The sequence below is a fragment of the Apodemus sylvaticus genome, chromosome 21 (genome assembly GCF_947179515.1).
Source record: "Apodemus sylvaticus chromosome 21, mApoSyl1.1, whole genome shotgun sequence".
Lineage (NCBI taxonomy): Eukaryota > Metazoa > Chordata > Mammalia > Rodentia > Muridae > Apodemus > Apodemus sylvaticus.
In genome coordinates this window covers 43,923,946-43,936,599 of record NC_067492.1, presented here as the reverse complement: position 1 = coordinate 43,936,599, position 12,654 = coordinate 43,923,946, and the positions used below count along the sequence as shown (strand labels likewise).

Below are 12,654 nucleotides of genomic sequence, written 5' to 3'. Positions count from 1 at the left end.
GCAGTGGGAGGTCCGTTAGAAGGCATCGTTCAAAGAGAGACAGCGTTAGTAAAATAATTGCAAGGCAACATTTCAGGGTCGTTTGGTTTCTTATTGCATTTTAATGACTGATAAAGAAGATATAAAAATGTCATTTATTCAGAAACCCCAGTGTTTTGCTTTCTGGTTATTTTAACAGATCAACTGCAACATACAATATGATTTCTTAAAAAAAAAAAATCTCATGCCAAACACTATCATCAGTCTTTCATACTATAGATTCATGCAGTTACTGCTTGCCACATAGTTAGCTAAGAGAAGAATGAAATTAAACAGAAAGAAAACCCTTCTCTCTTGTCTGTTAACAAAATCGAGGAACGCTGTCATCTCCAGCCCTGTGCATTTTCCCATCTCATTTGCTTTTACTGCTTTTGGACAGAAAGTTAGAAAGTTCCCATTCTCAGACATTACGTAGGATTGGTGAGGACACGAGGGACCCTTGGGGCTTTCAGAAGTGAGAGGCAGCTTCCAACCCACCGGCTTTGTCTGCACTCTTCACCATCCAGAACCAACCCTGAGTCTGCCAAGAGAGGTGACCAGAAGAGCAAGGGACACATCTCAGCCCCAGCTCGCCCTGTGCTCCATGGGTAGGAGGGGCTGTGGCCAGGGCTGCTTGACTCCGCCTCCGACTTCTAGTCTCACACTTCCACCACCTCCTTTATCCACAGACCTTTACAGTCCAACTTCTGCTGCTAGTAACATCGCAAATGCAGAGTCGGGCCTCTCAGCGAGGACTTCAGGCTTGTCAAACTCAATCACCTGAAAATCAGAGAAGAACTGACGTTGTCAGGGAAAGAAACTGTGCACAGCGCATAGCCCAACCCGGGGAAGCCTTTGAGGAGGGGATCCCAACCAGAACTTCCTGCACCTTCCCATTTTCCATGACCAGGACAAGGTCACAGTTGAGAACCGTGTTCAGGCGATGAGCGATGGTCAACACCGTGCAGCTTTTGAAGGCCTCCTTGATGGTGCTCTGAACAAGGGTGTCCGTCTTGGAATCCATGGAGGCAGTAGCTTCATCCAGGAGAATGATCTGTTAAGGAAGAAGCACTTTACAGCCAAAGCTGTGCAAAGAAGAAAATGTATAGCCTGGATCTAAGAACTTGGGAATCCTGCAACAGAGACTGAGGAAGCACCCCTTCTGCCTTTTCCAGCATCTGCAGGCCTCAGCCTAAGACCTTTCCTGCCACCACATCTGCAGCTCTCTTTGACTCTATTTCTTGTTTCTTGTAAAGACACACAGGAATACACTAGACACTAGACCCACCAGATCCAAGACAATTCTCCTATTTCAAGATCTTTAATGTTCTCATACAAGTTCGGGGTACATGACAAGGATACCGTTTTGGAGTCGAGAGGAGCATCCTTCTGCTTGCCAAAGTACTGTTTGGATTTACAGTTTGAAGATTTAACCTCAACCCCTCACTAGACTTAAATTCTCCAACTTACCTAATTTCCTCACATGTGAAGGGTCCAAGTCTTACACAAAGCCACAGAGCTATGTCACAGTGAGTGATACCATTATTCAGCATTATGCATGCCTGGCTAATAGGATTTCTTTTTTTTTCCTCAATTGTTATGTTTGTGTCTATGTGTGGGTACATTCACACATACACACAAGTGCAGACAAAGTCCGGAAGGGGGTATCAGATACCCTGGATCTGGAGTTACAGGCTGTTGAAAGCCACATGATGTGAATACTGGGAATCGAACCTAGATCTTCTGGAAGGGTAGCAAACATTCTTAGCCACTGAGCCCTCTCTCCAGCCCTGCAGAAAATAAGATTGTGTGTGTGTGTGTGTGTGTGTGAGAGAGAGAGAGAGAGAGAGAGAGAGAGAGAGAGAGAGAGAGAACATTTTCTTTCTCAGAATCAGTAAGTAAGGCTGGTAAGTCACTAGGGAAAGTATATATAAAAATCTCAAATCTTATATGCTAGCAATCTGGAAGGTTTTTTTTGGGGGGGGGGTGTCCTAGGTACTGTGCCTGAGGATTCAGAATTATTCAGGGACAAGGGAAAAAGTTGAAAGCATATTTTTCAAACTCAAGCCTCCTAGGAGTGGAGAGAATACGTAATCGAGACCTCCCAAGGCGAACCCGGAGAAGGAAGGCATCGCTCCAGAAAATGGCTGTTATTTCTCAATTTTTTACCCCTCACAACGTTGTCTTAAGAGAAAGCGATCGCTTTTTAAATTACTGCAGTGCTCAGTCTTTGCTGAAAGACAAACTTGTGTCTCTGCCTCCCGGATTGAGCGGCACTGCAGGGAATATCCAAAATTTGACCAATCCATTTTCCAAGCTGTTTCCTTACTTTTGAATTACGGAGAAGTGCCCGGGCCATACAAAGCAGCTGGCGTTCCCCTACTGAGAAGTTTTCCCCGTTTTCTGTGACTTCTGCCTGTAATTTCTCCGGGAGTTTCATTATCTATAAAACACAGAAAATGACACATTTATCCTGGTGATCTATAAAATCGTCCTGTATCATCTTATTGATTGCCCCTCCCCCCTCTCCTGCATTCATCAGCTTGCCTTATTCTGCAATGGGAAAGAAAGTACAAAATAGCAATCATTTCAATACGGCAAACAAGCAGCAGGGAGGGCCAGGGCGAGGGAGACGTGAATAATGTAAAGCCAGCCAGTGTGACTCACCATAAAGGACAAATCACCCGTACACTTCTAGGGAACATTTAAGCCAATGGAAATGACCCGCGGGGCTGCAACTTTTCATGAATAAAGCAGAAAGAATGGCAGAGTTTTCCAGAAGGCTGAGACAAAGTCTGTCTATTCCTAACAACAGACCACAGTGGCTCTGGGAGATGTTTGCCTTGGCACCCTGGGGCCACTGACCTCAGCGCTTAACTGGACAAGGTATTATGTCCTAGAAGTCAAAACCAGCCACGCTTGGAATCCCAGAACAAGCTACACCCATTCATCTTTCTTCAGCTCATCTGTCCTGATAAAGTCAGTGGGGCTGTAGGCCAAACCACCGGGCCCTCCATTTCTCTGGACCCGGATGGACCTGGGTTCAAGTCTCCATCCTGGTACTTACTGGCATGGACACATTGCTTCTTTGAGCTCTAATTTTTGTCATCTCAAAGATGAAGGGTAAGAGTGCCAGCCTCCGAGGGCCATGAGGAGGACCAAGGGAGATGCCGCATGGAGGGCTGTGGACAGGATCAGCCAGAGAGCTAACAAATAGTGCTGTGGCTGGTTTTAATAATCAGGAGCGAGGATTGAACTTCGCTGATGTATTTCACTCCTGCAAATAAGCCCGGCCAGGTGCTAGCCCCGGGAACAGGTATCTGGGGCAGTGGTGTCGGGAATGGAGTCCTGCTGCGCAGCCCCAAGACTTACGGTGTCTCTCATGAATGTTCTCTCCAAAACATGCCAGAGCATCTCGTCAGTGTGGCTTCCCAAGGGGTCCAAGTTGTACCTGCAATGAATCAAAGGAACGCAAGCTGGATCCTCAAGGATGATACAACAGAGAGCAAGAAGAGGAGGAGAGGCCTGGAGGGAGACGTGATATCCCGAAGCCCACAGTGGCTCCCAGATGCTGTGAAAGGCAAGGACACATTCCCTTCCCTGTAGCCTGTTGGGAGACAAGAAGAGGAGGGATGGGAAGAGCCTGGTCAGGCCAGGTCCCAAGACCAAGGACCTACAACTGTGTGGTGGAGCAGAGACCTTGGAGGCAGGCAGGAGTGAGAAACCACACCAGTACGCAAAGCAAACACAACCACACCATCGTCCACTACATCAGTGTAGAGCAAAGCAGTTCTTGGCAAGGAAAGGACAAAAAAAAGAAACTTGGCCCGGTGTCCCTTTAAGCCTCAGCATCAAGAAGCACAGCTCCAGATTCCAGGCCCCACTGAGGGATGTGAATTGAGTGTTTTGAGATGCATACTGTGATTGAATCACTCGTGGGATCAGCTTTAAGTAGGCACAGTCTCCCTACTTCATCCAGTGCCCACTGAGAGGACCTTTCCACAACCCTGGGCCAGCTCAGACACTCAGGTCCCCCTGTGCTGAGACACGAGATCTTGAGCCTGTGTAAATCGCAACATTCATCTTCTTATATTTGATCAGCTTTTGTTCTGAAGTGGGAATGAATTAATGCATGTGCCAAAAGTCTGCTGCACACACAAGCCAGGGAGCTACTTAGTCCACTGTGCACTCTGGGGGACTTTTGAGAGTGGTCATTGTGGTGTAATGCTGGAACACAGGCATAAAATAGGGCTGTTTGGGCCAACTGTGCTATCTGCACACTCTATGTATAATAAAATCACGAATAATAGTATTACTAACATTATTAAAACAATTAATATCACTACTAATTATACATTGGTTCTAATAATGTAATGATATAATGATGATGCTATATTAATAATGATATAATGTTTTAATAATATAGCTTCTGAAATACCAGCAAGGCTCAGGACACTGTTTTCCCAGCTCCTTCCAAAGCTTTACTAAAAACCAGATGCCAGCAGCCCAGTTCCCTGAGCTAAGACTGCCAAGAGCAGCCATGGCCCAGCAATTTCTCAACTACTGGTTAGCGCAGAGTCACCGACTCCAAACAGGAATGCACGATGATTGAAAACAGCTACCTTACTGTACCTACAAACAGGACAGGATCCTGGGGGATCATGGTCAGCTTGGTTCGGAGGTCTTCCAGACCCACAGTGCAGATATCCACCTCGTCAATGAAGATGGTACCAGAGGCTGGTTCCACCAGACGAAACAGGGCCATGCCCAGTGATGATTTTCCTGGAGACAATGAGAGCAGGAACAGTGAATCCAACACCAGCTTTTGCCTCCATCATGTCCAAGCATTTAATTAAGGGGATTTTTAGTGCAATAAAACTGGCTCCATGTGGATGACTCTGCAAGGCAGACCTCGCTCACGCTGGGGGATCAGGCTGCCCTAGCACTATTAACCTGTCGGTCCCAGCAGAAGCTGTTAGCACACAACTCATCTTCTGGGCCTCATCTCTCCAGAATTATTATCATTTAATTAATCCAAAAACTACTGTGTATTTGCTTCCGACTCTCTATACCCGTTCATCCTGAAACCCTAATTTCCAGTAAAGAGATTTCCAGCGCTCATGCATGCCGCTCTGCTATGGTTTAACTGGCACATGGCGAGCAAGTTCAAACAAACAACCCCAAAGACACAAATGCAGAGTCTGTCCTCACCAGAGCCTGTTCTTCCCACAATCCCAACTGTCTGCCCGCTTTGGATGATCAAGTTCAGCCCATCAAGAACGAGAGGGGTGTCGTCTCTGTATCTCATCCGATAGTCCTTGAAAGTTATCTCCCCACGGCTTGGCCAGTCCTTGGGACAGGTCCCTACCTTGAAGGCGTGAGTGTGTTCCTGAACACAGGTCTGAAAAGCAGAATTAGAACCATTGACCAACTTGATAGTTACTGGTTTTCACTGACTTAACTCACTAATTCCACAGCTGTCAGTACCGGCACCTATGGTAAAAACCATAACTCTGTACTCAAGGAACATAACTTCTGCTCAGGGTGGTACTAGACACCCATAATTATAACATTCAGAAAGCTGATGCAGAAGGACTGAGAGTTACAGGACAGACAACATGGGGTACATGAGATACGCCTCACAAAAAAAGGAGGCCATGTTTCAATGGGAGTCCATTAGTTAACACAAGAGTATTGTTGGGCTGGGCATGGTGGTGCACATCTTTAATCCCAGCACTTGGGAGGCAGAGATAATGGAGTCTTTGTGAGGATGAGGCCAGCCAGGTCTACAAAGTGAGTTCTAGGACAGTCAGGGTTACTCAAAGAAAACCTGTCCCAAAAAAACAAAAACAAAAACAAAACAACAACATCAAGAAGAGTCTTGTAATAAAACATAAAAAGTGACTTATATAGCAGGTGGCAGCAAGCAGAATGAAATTACTTAAAGGTTAATGAAGGCATCTCTGAGGGCACGATACTAGAGCTGAGGTCTAGAATACAGAAAGGATGACAGCTACTGGGATTTCTGTCCAGAACCTTCCAGACAGGGAAAATAGGAAATTGCAAAGGCCTGATGACAGCAACAACCTTGAATAACTCCAGGGATACAAAGAAAAGTCATGTAGACCTGGAGCCTAATGAAGGATGGATAATGTAGAGGGGTGGTGGGGGAGCAAGAGACAGCTTGCACTGGGCCTTATGGGCCTGGGCTAATTATCCACACCATGACAGTGAAGCTGTAGGACCAATCCAGATCCAGGGTGAACCTTGAGATGTGCAGAATTCAGTCTAATTTCAATGTATACAAAAGTCATCATGGTGCTAAGAACAGGATGGTGACAAAGGACGCAGAAGGCCAAGTCCAAGGACCTTTAGACATCAGCAGAAAAATAAAAAATAGAAAACAAAACATCGAACTTCTTTTTCTTCATAAGTATCCCTAAAACCTCACAATCTAATGAATACAAAGCGGGCTCTGTTAGGAGACCAGCCCTTTGTCACACATTATGACGGCTCTCCCAACAAGGTGGAGCCCCCTGTGCTCCATCGGGGCACCTGGTCAGCCCAAGTCTCTAGTCAATAAGTAACCTCAAATAGCTGAGAAAAGATTTGCCTTCTAAAGGGGCATTTTAACCCCTAAAAGATTTAGAATTAAAAATAAACATTTTTTAAAGAGACCAATTCTGCACTAGCCATGTGCTTATTTTATACATTAAATGTTTGTAGTATTTATGAATTTGTACTTGAGATTCTAATTTAAAATGCATACTTGAATTTTATGTTTAAATGTGATTTTAATTCAAACACTTTCTGCTCATATAGGAAACGTTCGTGGGGATTTCAAGTCCCTCTACATTCACAGTGAGACTTACACACGCCAGGAAGGTTTGTGTGTTAAGCAGATCATGGAGGCATTTTAAGAGGGGAACCAGCTGGGCTGGAGAGATGGCTCAGCGGTTAAGAGCACTGACTGCTCTTCCAGAGGTCCTGAGTTCAATTCCCAGCAATCACATGGTGGCTCACAACCATTTGTAAGGGAATCTAATGCCCACTTCTGGTGTGTCTGAAGACACCTACAGTGTACTCATATACATAAAGTAAATAAATAAAAGAGAAATTGGGTGTGCTGAACTCTAAATGTTTTAGGGTGTTGCATTAAGCTTGCAAGTGGGACCAAACACCGTCCAAAGGCCCACAGAAGTGACTGCTAGGTTTAGGTAGACATCTTTTCTCAAAACAGTTGTATTCCTACACTGCACCAGAAAGTGTTCATAAGAAGAGGGGAAGTGATCTTCTTTCACTATTTTTAACTTTAATCAAATATTAATTTTCAGAAACCAAAGTGATATAGGTTTTAAGTGGGTGGGTGACAGATCAGAGTCCAGTTAGTGAGAGGATCCCATTCACAAACTGAAAAAAAAAAAAAAAGGAAAAGAGCAAAATGAGGAGCTAGAGAAATAGCTCAGTGGTTAGGAGTATGCACTGCTCTTCCGGAGGACCAGAGTTTGATTCCCAGCACCCACACTGAGCCACACAGCATTTAGATAAATCCTTCGAGAAGCATCAAGACATGCCAGGTTCCCACTGTTCCCTCGTTCCTTACCGAAATGTACTCCCTCAGTAGCTCTGCGGAGGAGAACTTAGCTTGGGTCTCTGTTCCTGTTCGCACACACACTTGAAGCAGTCCACTGAGCTGTTGGGAAGAAACAGGTAGCTAGTTATTTGGGGTGTCCTTTGGTCCCTGCTGTTGCACCTTTCTGAGTGCAACTTCCACTTCAAATTACTGCTGGGCTCAGGCAACATGCAAAAGAGTCTGGCAGTCCCAGCCAGGCACACAGAAGGCCACATTTCCTGTTGGGATGTTTCCCCGTTTAAACACTTCCTTTGTATTTAAAAACAAATGGTATTTACATTTTCTCTCTCACTCCAGATGGTGAGAATCATCCCACCACCTTGATCACTCCTGTGAGCCAGTCCCAACTGGCACGGAGAGGAGATTCCCGCGGGAGAGTCCAATTTCGAGGCCTTGGCTCCTGACTGCCGCCTGGTGGGACCCTGCACCCTGCTCCTGCACCTTAACCCACCCCGTCTGGGGCAGAGAGGCAACTGAAAACCTCCAGCAGAAGACAGGGAACCACTACACACACCTGCTCTGGATGTAAAAAAAAATTGGGGTACAGACTGGAGGAAATGGTTTGCCAAGGGAGACCTCGTTAAGCCACGATCCCCCAGAATCTAACTCCAAGATATGAGTACAAGCCATATTCGTTCTCCCCCACTGCAAAGGATATGTCTGTACCCAAAACCTCTTGAACCCCAAGCGTGTTGGCCCCATTTGGATGAGCAAGGGAGCCGTTCCAGGACCTCGGAGAGCTCCTTCGCAGGCGGGATTAAGCACCCTGCTTACCTGGTTGGTTCCTACCAGTGCTAACAAAAGACAAAGGAAAGACCCGGAAGTTAAGGGGAAAGAAGGCAGAAGCAGAAGTTAAACCAGCACCGGTCCAAGCTCTGGAAGTGCCCCCAGCCTCTGAAAGCTGATCAGAAGTTATCATTCCCTGGAGCCCTAAGGAGAAAAAGCAGCCTTCACAACAAACACTGTGCCGACCTCTGACACTGTGAGAGAGTAAGTCCGTCTTGGGGTTTGTTGGAGTAGCTGCGCGCAAATGGCTACAGACCGTTAGCCCGGCAGAGCAGGTAGGAGAGAGGAGGGAAGAGACGGGCTACTGAGGTGTGCTCATGAGAGTTTAACACCATAAACCACCACGGAGACCGGTCTCGGTGGGGACTTGTGTGAGACTATTCAGGTGCACCATGCCAGGGCAAGGACACTGGGATCTTCACAGTTGTCCCTTGGAAATCTTAGGGAAAGGAATCCTTGGCACCTGGCACCACCACCGCCATCTTCCTGATACCCAAATCTACAGATGGCTGAGACTTGAGTGTGAAATGGCATCATGCTTACACAGAACCTAAGCAAGCGACTGGGAGCAGCGCAGCCAGACAGGGGTGGGAGGAATATGATGGGGACAGAGCCTCTACAGGACCTCGGAGAGCTCTCAAGGGCCCTTTGCCACCTTCCCCACTTAGTTAGCACTGGCCCACATCTTCCCATTTCTTTTGGAGCAATGGGCCTTGACCTGTGTGATTTTGCCCCCAGGCCCCTCATTCGGGGCAAGATCTTCTTTGAACTGTGTGCTAGAACCTAAGGCCGGGTGGGCAGAATGCACCCAGATGGTTGATTGCAATACTGTGGCAAAAAGCACAGCCCCTGTCTCATGACAGCTGGTCAGATTGAGATGCACGGTGCTTCCAAGAAAGGTGCAGATGCATTCTGCTAAAGAGGAGAGAATCAGCGCCCAAGTGCCCAGTAGCCCACCTAGGTCTAGAACTCTCACTTTGGCTCAAATGCAGACCCAAGTAAGCCTGGGTTCAGCACTGCACCTGTGATATCGCTTAGCACACTTTTCCTTCCCCTCCGGTGTAGCACACCAATTTCTCATCCCTCTAGGAGGGGTTCCTCTATTCTCAAGTGAAGCCTTGCCGCTTTGATTCTGTGTTCTCCAGACAGGACTGGTGTCAGAAGGGCCCACAGTCAGCTGGAGAGTGAGTGTTAACACACCTCAGAGCATTCAAATCCCTCTCTGGCCCTGCAGGGCTATTTGGTGACCTTCTCCTGAAAAGCTAATGGCATTGCCCAAAAGTGTGTCCTTAGTTGGGGCATGCTGGTTTTAGACCAATTAAGGCAAACCTTCTATCTGCTTGATGTTTAAGGGGCAACAATGCAGATATCCACTACCAAGGGGGGAAACTGGTTACCCAAGGAGCCTTCGTTTTCCCACCTCAGAGCACCGTGGATGTCTCTGTTAGGTCTAAAGGAAGCTCCAGTTCCCCAAACCTCAGAAGGCAGTCCAAAGATGCAGAAATGAGCTCAACCTGGATTATAGGAGGATTTCTGATGGTTAGATAAAGGCCAGCATTTCTCAGACACTTGTGGCGCTGGCTGCAGACACAAGGCTACCTGTAGTACCTATTAACACAGCAACTAGCAACGCCCATGCTGGCATGCAGGCTCCCTCAGGATCACGTGTACCTGACGCACATTCCAAAGTCAATCCTAGCCTTCCTACCTCCTCCCCTCCCCTAAACTTCCTCCACCTCATGTCCCTCATATCTGCAATAAAAATTTAACCATACCATGGGATGGTCATGCCGTCCCTTTATACACTCTCTATAGCCTCCACCCAAACACACTATTAAAATGATAGCACGAGTGTTTTCAAAAAGAAGACCTTCTACATCCAGGAGATGGGGGAGATCCCAGTGCATAAAAGTCACATATTTCTGCCAGAGAGCCTTTGCTAAAATGGAAGCCAAAGGCTCCCACTGTGAGAAGGGGGCCACAAGAAGCAGGCCGTCAGTCCATCTAAAAGCATTCCTTCTAGCACGCCGTAGGCCAAGCGCAGCCACGCACCAGCGGTTACCTGGATGATGTAAGACAGTGACAAGCCTTTGGATGAGGCACTGATGGAAGAAAAGCTCAGGGTCACCAGCATGGCCACAACAAAGGTGATGATGTTCATGAGGATGTCCATTCTGAGAGCGAACCACCTGAGCGCGCAGTTGAAGTACAGGAGGTGGCTGGAGTTCTCATCGTTGAGGGTCTTAAACCTGAAGTTGAAAAATCAGAGGAAATCAGAGTTCTGGTTTCTGCAGCCACTGACAGGAGACTGGAGCTCCTAACAGAAAGCCTTCCCGCAAGGTGACTGTTACAAAAATGAGCTTGTACACCCGTGCTCCGCTTTGATTTGCCCGCATTCGGAGAAATTTCCTGTGTCAGTCCATAAGAGTGCTAAGTGGGCCTTCTCTCTCTCTCTCCCAGAGCCCAAGGCTGAGAACAAAACTACAGAAAACTTCACACTCTAGCTTTGCAGGCCTTGAGGAATATATAAATGACTCCTCTGATAAAGAGACAGGCAGCTGACGGTGGTAGATTAGCAAGGGGGGGCTTTCACTTCCCCCCACTTCCCCTCACCAAGATTATGACCGTCATTTGAGCCTGGCAGAGTGGCACACACCTGTGATCCCAGCACTTGGGAGGGTGAGGCAGAAAGATCAGAGGCCCAAGGCTAGCCTGGAATACATGGCAAGATCCCAACCATTTCAAAACCAACCAACCAACCAAATCACTGCTTAAAACGCTGGGGCTGGTGGGTGGGGGTGGGCTGGGGGTGGTGGGAACGGAATCTCTTCAAAGACAGGAAACTGACATCTTGTTGCATGATACCAGGGCTTTGCATGGGGCAGGGGAAAAAAAAAAAAAAAACCCCGGCATAGCCAGCGGATCCAAGACAAGACTGAACCCAGAGGCACCCGTTCCCCCTCGTTCCCCAGACATGAGCAGGGTGCACCCTGATGGTCCCTTCAATTGAGCTGACTGTACAGAGTGACGGTGGCATTCAGGCTGCCTCGGTGACAGGGTGCAGTGGGATGCCGCCCAGCACAGTGCTCCAGGAAGTTCAGGAAATCGACGGCAAACAGCAATGCCAGGCAGAGCTGGCGCTGGGCTGTGCCGGGGCAGACCTTCACTGTGACGTGCTGTATCTGTCCAGGGGCTGGGTCAACAGGGGAGAGCAGGAGGAGGGGGAGAATGGCTGGGGCATGGGTAGTCACCCCGCAGAGCTCCTTCTTGGTGCTTTCCCTAGTTCCCCCTGCGGGAGCTTCAGAGAACTGGGCTCAGAGAAAAGATAGGTGTTTAAAAGTAAAAATAGAGTGCCTCCTAACTACAAACAAGTTTCTTAGTCCCAGTATTCGCTATACGCATGCGCTCATACACTGTGTGTGTGTGTGTATGTGTGTGTGTGTGTGTGTGTAGAACACAACCTACTTGCCATGCCAAGCCTCCAGGCAGAAAATATCAGGAACTGAAGTTTTAGGTAAGCTATGAGAGACATCTAATTCCTTGGCCCACTAAAGGGTCATTGACCCAGTGGGAGGGCGCTTGTCGGGACAATTGGTGAGAATTTGCGGGGGGGGGGGGGGGGGGGGGGAAGTAATGCCTTTTCCGGTGTAAATCCCTAAGAAGACACAAGGCTCCCACACACCATCACACTTATTTTGTTTCCATTCTAATAACTGTTTGTGTTTTGTTTTGTTTATACCAGGCCTTGGTCAGCATACTTTCCCAAATATCATAATTTCCTACTAGTGTGGTGAAAAGCACACCACACATCAGAAGCCAGAGCTCTCCCAAAGGCAAGCGTTACAAGAAGAGAGAGACCGTGTCAGTCACATGAGGCTAAGCTGGCTGTGGGAGGCTCTTCTTGGAGGAGAAACTATGTGGAAATAAGTGTCTGTCTGTTTTGTTTGTCAAAGGGCAAAGAGTCGAAAGGCTCTAGGGACACTACTTCATGATCAGTATGCCAGAAGCGTCTGTGTGATGCAGGACTCTAGACAAATAGCATCAAGAAACAAACTAATAGATGTCAGTGGTGGTGCGTGCCTTTAATCCCAGCACTGGGGAGGCAGTGGCGGACAGATCTCTGAGTTTGAGGCCAGTTTGGTCTTCAAGAGTGAGCTCCAGGACAGTCAAGAACCCTGTCCTCTATTTGAAAGAAAGAAAGAAAGAAAAAAAAAGAA

The 12,654-nt window shown here is 47.5% G+C and overlaps 1 protein-coding gene across 5 annotated transcripts in view; it reads right to left on the bottom strand.

Annotated features, from left to right (window-relative positions):
- Nucleotides 1-364: 364 nt before the first annotated feature.
- The window catches only part of Abcc12 (ATP binding cassette subfamily C member 12), a 59,977-nt gene continuing 47,687 nt past the window's right edge, over nucleotides 365-12,654 (bottom strand). For 2 of the 5 annotated variants that reach the window (XM_052166606.1, XM_052166605.1), the window contains exons 22-29: nucleotides 10,500-10,656; nucleotides 7,622-7,711; nucleotides 5,230-5,419; nucleotides 4,641-4,800; nucleotides 3,391-3,469; nucleotides 2,348-2,461; nucleotides 908-1,072; nucleotides 365-798 (exon numbers count right to left, since the gene is read on the bottom strand). In XM_052166606.1, the coding sequence (XP_052022566.1) occupies nucleotides 712-798; nucleotides 908-1,072; nucleotides 2,348-2,461; nucleotides 3,391-3,469; nucleotides 4,641-4,800; nucleotides 5,230-5,419; nucleotides 7,622-7,711; nucleotides 10,500-10,656 (1,042 nt within the window). In that variant the 3' untranslated portion in view covers nucleotides 365-711. Of the gene's footprint in view, nucleotides 799-907; nucleotides 1,073-2,347; nucleotides 2,462-3,390; nucleotides 3,470-4,640; nucleotides 4,801-5,229; nucleotides 5,420-7,621; nucleotides 7,712-10,499; nucleotides 10,687-12,654 lie in introns of all 5 variants that reach the window. The other 3 variants (XM_052166604.1, XM_052166607.1, XM_052166608.1) reach the window with 2 other exon arrangements.